The sequence below is a fragment of the Leucoraja erinacea genome, chromosome 38 (genome assembly GCF_028641065.1).
Source record: "Leucoraja erinacea ecotype New England chromosome 38, Leri_hhj_1, whole genome shotgun sequence".
NCBI lineage: Eukaryota > Metazoa > Chordata > Chondrichthyes > Rajiformes > Rajidae > Leucoraja > Leucoraja erinaceus.
This window is the reverse complement of record NC_073414.1, coordinates 220,001-229,061: the sequence shown is the minus strand read 5'-3', so window position 1 is coordinate 229,061 and position 9,061 is coordinate 220,001. Positions and strand designations below refer to the sequence as shown.

The 9,061-nt window shown below is 47.8% G+C and overlaps 1 protein-coding gene across 1 annotated transcript in view; it reads right to left on the bottom strand.

Moving 5' to 3' along the window:
• Nucleotides 1-223: 223 nt before the first annotated feature.
• The window catches only part of LOC129714069 (leucine-rich repeat and fibronectin type III domain-containing protein 1-like protein), a 101,996-nt gene continuing 93,158 nt past the window's right edge, over nucleotides 224-9,061 (bottom strand). Inside the window, exon 3 of the mRNA XM_055663527.1 lies at nucleotides 224-1,436. Within this exon, the coding sequence (XP_055519502.1) occupies nucleotides 803-1,436 (634 nt within the window). The 3' untranslated portion in view covers nucleotides 224-802. The remainder of the gene's footprint in view (nucleotides 1,437-9,061) is intronic.

Sequence of the window (9,061 nt, the reverse complement as noted above, 5' to 3'; positions counted from 1 at the left end):
ATCACGCACACGCACACATGCACACGCAGAACACACACAGACACGCAGACACACAGACACAGACACACACACACACACACACACACAGACACAGACACACACACACATACACAGACACACACACACAGCCACACACGGACACACACAGACACACACACACACACATACACACACAGACCTACAGTCAGACAGACAGACATGAATGTTAACTACCACCCACTCTGACACAGGGCTGCATCTTCACACATTCACCATTCCACAGAGGGGGAAGAACGATATGAGCAGCAGCATTAACCGCCCAGATGCTGTGTCAGTAATTCCCACCTATACTGACCTTAAATGAAAACCCAGGAGCTGGTGAAATGGCGGAGATGAAATGAGGGGAGTGGGGAATGTAAAGGGAGAACTGCAATCCATGTTGGATCCACGATGACTTGTGCAAGCGTGGTGGAATGTTCCAACTAGTTGTTGGCCGTGGTTGCCAGATACAGGCTTTACACAGACAACTGATGTGTGGCAGACTGACTCGAGCCTCGAGCCTGACTGTTCCTGTACATATCTTGTAGATACACACACCCACTGACACATACTTATCTAGGACACATCAGACACTCTTCAAATGTCATGCTTCGAGGTATCAAAAATATATTATGTACAAAAATGGAAGAGATAACAGGCATTGTTTGTGGTTCTGGGGTGAAACCCATTCTCCAAGCTGTTCCCGGGAGGTGGACTTGGTGGTGACCACTGGGGAATATCCAACAGTTCCAGCGGTGAGGAGGGTCCCAGCAGAATCCCTCCTTCACTTGTGCTCTTTGCATTGTGGCTGCTTTGTGGTGTTGCTACCCTGTTCTTCTCCTTGAGCCTCCTTCAGGGAGCATGGACCTTCCTTCAGCTGCTCTGTGGCAGAACGAGTTCTCCTCCCTTTGTGGGGGCTGACTCCCTCGGCTGGGAAAGACGGGCTGGGGGTGACCGAGACACTGTCGCAGCCCGAAGTTAAAGCTGCAGCCAAGGTTTCTTTGGTGGAGTCCATCATCACTTCCTGGACTTGCTCCTCGGTCAGCTTGGATGTGGACGGTGGCATGGAGCCCTGGTGGCTCCCGTTGGTCTGGGAGTAGACGTTGCTGACCTTGGCTTTGTGTTCGGCCGAGCTGTTGTACACCTTGTATCTGATCATCAGGATGATGATGAAAACCAGGACAGAGGCCACGATGATTCCTCCGATGATGATGATCATGGTCCCGCCAAGGAACTGGGTGTGTGTGGAGCGACAGTGGGCGTACTCTCTCTCTGTGGTGAACTGCACACAGCCCACAGCTCTGGTCGCTGTCAGGGACGTTGTCCGGTCATCGTACACGGCCAGGACACAAAGGTCGTAGTCTCGTCCAGCCACCAGGTCCTTCACCACAAACGTCTTGCTGGAAGACGGGATCATTCTGCAAAAAACAAACAGCAAACAACAGTGACCTTCCCTCTGTAAACATAAACATAGAAATTAGATGCAGGAGTAGAGGCCATTCGGCCCTTCGAGCCTGCACCATTCTCCATTCAATATGATCACGGCTGATAGAAACATAGAAACATAGAAATTAGATGCAGGAGTAGCCCATTCGGCCCTTCGAGCCTGCACCATTCGCCATTCCCTCAAGTTTCTCCTAACTCCCTCAAGTTTCTGGGCACCTATATCTGCAATAATCTAAACATAGAAACATAGAAATTAGGTGCAGGAGTAGAGGCCATTCGGCCCTTCGAGCCTGCACCGCCATTCAATATGATCATGGCTGATCATCCAACTCAGTATCCCATCCCTGCCTTCTCTCCATATCCCCTGATCCCTTTAGCCACAAGGGCCACATCTACCTCCCTCTTAAATATAGCCAATGAACTGTGGCCTCAACTGGCTTCAAATAGGGCCAAAACCCAAAGGAAGTAGGCAACGTTTCGGGTCGAAACCCAAAGGGTTTCGGGACGAAACGTTGCCTATTTCCTTCGCTCCACAGATGCTGCTGCACCCGCTGAGTTTCTGGCTGATCATCCAACTCAGTATCCCATCCCTGCCTTCTCTCCATACCCCCTGATCCCCTTGGCCACAAGGGCCACATCTAACTCCCTCTTAAATATAGCCAATGAACTGTGGCCTCAACTACCCTCTGTGGCAGAGAGTTCCAGAGATTCACCACTCTCTGTGTGAAAAAAGTTCTTCTCATCTCAGTTTTAAAGGATTTCCCCCTTATCCTTAAGCTGTGACCCCTTGTCCTGGACTTCCCCAACATCGGGAACAATCTTCCTGCATCTAGCCTGTCCAACCCCTTAAGAATTTTGTAAGTTTCTATAAGATCCCCCCTCAATCTCCTAAATTCTAGAGAGTATAAACCAAGTCTATCCAGTCTTTCTTCATAAGACAGTCCTGACATCCCAGGAATCAGTCTGGTGAACCGTCTCTGTACTCCCTCTATGGCAATAATGTCCTTCCTCAGATTTGGAGACCAAAACTGTACGCAATACTCCAGGTGTGGTCTCACCAAGACCCTGTACAACTGCAGTAGAACCTCCCTGTTCCTAGACTCAAATCCTTTTGCAGCTTCAGCAAGCACAACACATTCACCAACAGTTTCTTCCCAGCTGCTCTCAGGCAACTGAATCATCTTACCCCAACTAGAGAGCAGTGCTAAATCTCCATCTATCTCATTGTAGATCCTTGGACTATCCTTGACCAGACTTTATCTTGTTCCATTATCATAATCAGTCTAAAGAACTGATACTTTCAAGAGCTAGATAGGGCTCTTAAAAATAGCAGAGTCAGGGGATATATTTAAGAGGGAGTTAGATGTGGCCCTTGTGGCTAAAGGGATCAGGGGGTATGGAGAGAAGGCAGGTACAGGATACGGAGCTGGATGATCAGCCATGATCATATTGAAGGGCCGAATGGCCTACTCCTGCACCTATTTTCTATGTTTCTATATGGGGAGAAGGCAGGAACGGGGCACTGATTGGGGATGATCAGCCATGATCACAGTGAATGGCTCGAAGGGCCAAATGACTTACTCCTGCACCTATTGTCTATTGTCTAAGAAGGGTCTCGACCTGAAACGTCACCCATTCCTTCACTCCAGAGAAGCTGTCTGTCCCGCTGAGTTACTCCAGCATTTTGTGTCTATCTTCGGTTTAAAACAGCACCTGCAGTTCCTTCCTACACATTCCCCCATCATGTATCTGTACACTGTGGACGGCTCGATTGTAATCATGTATTGTCTTTCCGCTGACTGGTTAGCACGCAACAAAAAGCTTTTCACTGTACCTCGGTACACGTGACAGTAAACTAGACTGATACTGAAACTAAAACGGCAACAACACAACATGTATATTCATGCCACTCAGCGTAAATATAGCTGGCCCACAAGGAAGTGGTGGAATGGGATATAAGACGTGATATTTAGAGTCATAAAGTCATCCAGCACGGAAACAGGCCCTTCAGCCCATCTCATCCATGCCGACCAAGACGCCTCATCTACACTAGTCCCTTTTGCCACCATTTGGCCCATATCCCTCTAAACCAAAAATAGACACAAAATGCTGGAGTAACTCAGCGGGTACATGGATAGGATTGGTTGAAAGGGATAGAAACATAGAAATTAGGTGCAGGAGTAGAGGCCATTCGGCCCTTCGAGCCTGCACCGCCATTCAATATGATCATGGCTGATCATCCAACTCAGTATCCCGTACCTGCCTTCTCTCCATACCCCCTGATCCCCTTAGCCACAAGGGCCACATCTAACTCCCTCTTAAATATAGCCAATGAACTGTGTGGCCTCAACTACCCTCTGTGGCAGAGAGTTCCAGAGATTCACCACTCTCTGTGTGAAAAAAGTTCTTCTCATCTCAATTTTAAAGGATTTCCCCCTTATCCTTAAACTGTGACCCCTTGTCCTGGACTTCCCCAACATCGGGAACAATCTTCCTGCATCTAGCCTGTCCAACCCCTTAAGAATTTTGTAAGTTTCTATAAGGATGTGGGCCAAAGGCAGGCAGGTGGGACAGGTGTAGCTGGGACATGTTGGTCGGTGTGGCAAGTTGTGCTGAAGGGCCTGTCTCCACTCTATGACTCCATGAGCAGGTTAGGGTGAGGATACAACTGCTACTGCCCTCTGCTTGCAGCGTGAGGCGAGGAGAGGAGAGTTCACCAGCTCCACAGGACAATGTCAACACATCATTAGAGGGGGAGGAGAATGGGAAAATATAATTGCTTTCTCAACAGATGGCCACCGATTGTTGTGGGCTGGAGAGAGCAAAGGGAAGAGCAGCAGATATGTTCTTCTGCACAAAGCTCTCCCCACACGGACAAATAATGACCTTGTTGTGTGCTGAGCGCTGGCGCAGCGGGTAGAGCTGCTGCCTCACAGCGCCAGAGACCCTGACTGCGGGCGCTGTCTGTACGGAGTTTGCACGTTCTCCCCGTGACCTGCGTGGGTTTTCTCCGGGTGCTCCGGTTTCCTCCCACACTCCAAAGACGTGCAGGTTTGGTCTCCAAATCTGAGGAAGGACATTATTGCCATAGAGGGAGTGCAGAGACGGTTCACCAGACTGATTCCTGGGATGTCAGGACTGTCTTATGAAGAAAGACTGGATAGACTTCGTTTATACTCTCTAGAATTTAGAAGATTGAGAGGGGGATCTTCTAGAAACTTACAAAATCCTTAAGGGGTTGGACAGGCTAGATGCAGGAAGATTGTTCCCGATGTTGGGGAAGTCCAGGACAAGGGGTCACAGCTTAAGGATAAGGGGGAAATCCTTTAAAACCGAGATGAGAAGAACTTTTTTGACACAGAGAGTGGTGAATCTCTGGAACTCTCTGCCGCAGAGGGTAGTTGAGGCCACACAGTTCATTGGCTATATTTAAGAGGGAGTTAGATGTGGCCCTTGTGGCTAAGGGAATCAGAGGGTATGGAGAGAAGGCAGGTACGGGATACTGAGTTGGATGATCAGCCATGATCATATTAAATGGCGGTGCAGGCTCGAAGGGCCGAATGGCCTCTGCTCCTGCACCTATTGTCTATGTTTCTATGTTTGTAGGCTAACTGGCTTTGGTAAAATTGTAAATTGTCCCCGGTGTTATTCTTAGAATAAAGGGGAGGCCATTTAAGACTGTGAGGTGAGAACAAACTTTTCCACCCAGAGAGTTGTGAATCTGTGGAATTCCCTGCCACAGAGGGCAGTGGAGGCCAAATCACCGGATGGATATAAGAGAGAGTTAGATAGAGCTCTAGGGGATAGTGGAGTCAAGGGATGTGGTGAGAAGGCAGGAACGGGGTACTGATTGGGGATGATCAGCCATGATCACAATGATTGGCGGTGCTGGCTCGAAGGGCTGAATGGCCTCCTCCTGCACCTATTGTCTATGTTTCTATGTGTGTAGGATAGTGTTGATGTGCAGGGGTCGCATATCAGTGTGCCGTGACAGGGCCAGTGCGTGGAAACAGGCCCTTCGGCCCACCGAGTCTGTACTGACCAGCGATCCCCGTACACCAACACTATCCTACACACACTAGGGACAATTAGCCTACAAACCCACATGTTTTTGGAGTGTGGCAGGAACCTGGAGCACCCGGAGAAAACCCACGAGGTCACGGGGAGAATGTACTCTACAGGCAGCACCCGTAGTCGGGATGGCACCCGGGTCTCTGGCGCTGTGAGGCAGCAGCACTACCCGCTGTGGCAAAGTGTCTGGCCAACATCTGCAGCCACAGCTGGACACACACATCACCAGCTCCATCACCCCTTGTTGTTCTACTGCATTCTACTGCGTGCAACAAGATGTTGAGCGCCCAGAAGGAGTGGTTGACGGAGAGGCTCGACACGGTGCTGCATGAAATACCAGCCTTTTGTTTTTTCATATCATTGAATATGAAATGATAACATTAATCAACGCATAAAAGAAGAAAATATGAATTAAAATTAGTCTGAGTGCAATCATGACGGGTGCTATCGTGATTCCAAACAGATCACTATAAATACCAATGATTATCTAAAAACATGTAATTATCTTTCTCTTGAGAGAATAACAGCTTCTTTTTCTCTTTTCATTAAACTTCATATTGAATATGAACACATTTTGTGTTTCAGGAGCTAACACGCAGATTCCTTCCTGATTAGTACGGGTGTCAGGGGTTATGGGGCTAGGAGAGAGAGATAGATCAGCCATGGTTGTTTAATTCAGTTTCAGATTCAGATTCAATTTTAATTGTCATTGTCAGAAGGACAAGAAGGAACTGCAGATGCTGGAGAATCGAAGGTAGACTGAAATGCTGGAGAAACTCAGCGGGTGCAGCAGCATCTATGGAGCGAAGGAAATTTGCGACGTTTCGGGACGAAACCCAAAGGAAATAGGCAACGTTTCGGGTCGAAACCCAAAGGAAATAGGCAACGTTTCAGGTCGAAACCCAAAGGAAATAGGCAACGTTTCGGGTCGAAACCCAAAGGAAATAGGCAACGTTTCGTCCCGAAACCCTTCGGGTTTCGACCCGAAACGTTGCCTATTTCCTTCGCTCCATAGATACTGCTGTCCCTTCTTCGGACTGAAGTTGAATGCCACGTATGATGAATGCATTCAGCCATGGTTGAATGATGGAGTAGACTCGATGGGCCGAATGGCCTGATTCTGCTCCTATCACCTATGAACATCAAGCAGAAATTAGTTCATTGTGCAAGAGGAAGGAACTGCAGATGCTGGTTTACACTGAGGATAGACACAAAATGCTGGAGTAACTCAGCGGGTCAGGCAGCATCTATGGAGCGAAGAAATAGGCAACGTTTCGGGTCGAAACCCAAAGGAAATAGGCAACGTTTCGGGCCGAAACCCTTCCTCGGACTGAAGTTGAATGCCACGCATGATATTTTTAAGGCGGAGATAGATAGATTCTTGATTAGTGCGGGTGTCAGGGGTTATGGGGAGAAGGCAGGAGAATGGGGTTAGGAGGGAGAGATAGATCAGCCATGAGTGAATGGCGGAGTAGACTTGATGGGCTCCATCCTCAGTCTGTCTTCAGTCAAAAGAGATTAAAAGAAACTCCAGAATTCCAACCAATCGCTCCAATTTGGCAGATTGATTGACTATTTTGTTTAGATAATATGAAGCCAGAGTAATCTCCTTGCAAGAGTTAGCGGATGTGTTGGTCTAATCAGCGGCATTAAAGTCGCCATGGTTGAATGATGGAGTAGACTTGATGGGCCGAATGGCCTGATTCTGCTCCTATCACCTATGAATATCAAGGCAGAAATGAGTTCATTGTGCATGAGAAAGGAACTGCAGATGCTGGTTTACACTGAGGATAGACACAAAATGCTGGAGTAACTCTGCGGGTCAGGCAGCATCTCTTGAGAGATGAAGAAATCAGTGTTTCCGCACTGTATCTCTAAGCTAAACTAAACCAAGAAGGCAGGAGAATGGGGTGAGAAGGGAGAAATAGATTAACCATGGTTGAATGGCAGAGTAGATTCGATGGGCCGAATGGACTTCAGTCTGAAGAAGGGTCTCGACCAAAAACGTCACCCATTCCTTCTCTGTGGAGATGCTGCCTGTCCCGCTGAGTTACTCCGGCTTTGTGCGTCTGTCTATCTTCGGTTTAAACCAGCATCTGCAGTTCCTTCCTGCACATTTACATTCCCACTCTGTGTCTCTCACTGATTCCTCTGTACAGCCCCAAGCACACGTTGCATCTGAAGCCTCACCGGCAGATCGGCAAACACACACAGAGGAACCTGTGGCTTAACATTAATGCCGCTGATTAGACCAACACATCCGCTAACTCTTACAAGGAGATTACTCTGGCTTCATATTATCTAAACAAAATAGTCAATCAATCTGCCAAATTGGAGCGTTTGATTGGAATTCTGGAGTTTCTTTTAATCTCTTTTGACTGAAGACAAACTGAGGCTGGAGCCCATCAAGTCTACTCCGCCATTCATTCATGGCTGGTCTATCTCTCCCTCCTAACCCCATTCTCCTGCCTTCTCCCCATAACCCCTGACACCCGTACTAATCAAGAATCTATCTATCTCTGCCTTAAAAATATCATCCCCGTCTATGGCAGTGAATCCCACAGATTCACCACCCTCTGGCTAAAGAAATTCATCCTCATCTCCTTCCTACTGTATGTCCTTTTATTCTGACACTATGCCCCTAGAGTAGACTCTCCCACTAGTGGAAACATCCTCTCCACATCCACTCTATCCAAGCCTTTCACTATTCGGTAACGTTTCAATGAGGTCCCCCCCCTCATCCTTCTAAACTCCAGCGAGTACAGGCCCAGTGCCGACAAACACTCATCATATGTTAATCCAATCATTCCTGGGATCAAGTGTGCAGGGATCGCTGGACGGTACAGACTCAGTGGGTCGAAGGGCCTGTTTTTGTGCTGTATTGCGAAACTAAACTAATAAAATTAAGGAGTATACAAAGATATTTTCTAAGCACATTAAGGGGAAGGTAACTGGAGAGAGAATAAGCCCCCTCAGAAACCAAAGCGGTCGTGAAAAAGGTGAGAAAGCAGAGTAGGACGGGCAAGATCTTCAATGAGGATTTCTCTATTTTACTGTGCAGAAAGGCATGAAGACTAAGGAATGGCATCATTAATGGAGAACATTGTCTTGAGAACAATCTGTATTATGGTCAAGGAGGTGCAGGATGTTCTGGGGCGTGTGAAGATGGATAAATCTCCCAGACTGAATCAGACATATATATGAGATCAGCGTGGGAGGCTGGAGAGGAAATTCCAGGAGCCCTGGCTGAGATATATAAATCATTGTTAGACACAGACGAGGTGCAAAATGACAAAAACGGGAAAGCAGACTATTATCTAAATGGTGGCCGATTGGGAAAGGGGGAGATGCAGCGAGACCTGGGTGTCATGGTACACCAGTCATTAAAGGTAGGCATGCAGGTGCAGCAGGCAGTAAAGAAAGCAAATGGTATGTTAGCTTTCATTGCAAAAGGATTTGAGTCTAGGAGCAGGGAGGTTCTACTGCAGTTGTACAGGGTCTTGGTGAGACCACACCTGGAGTATTG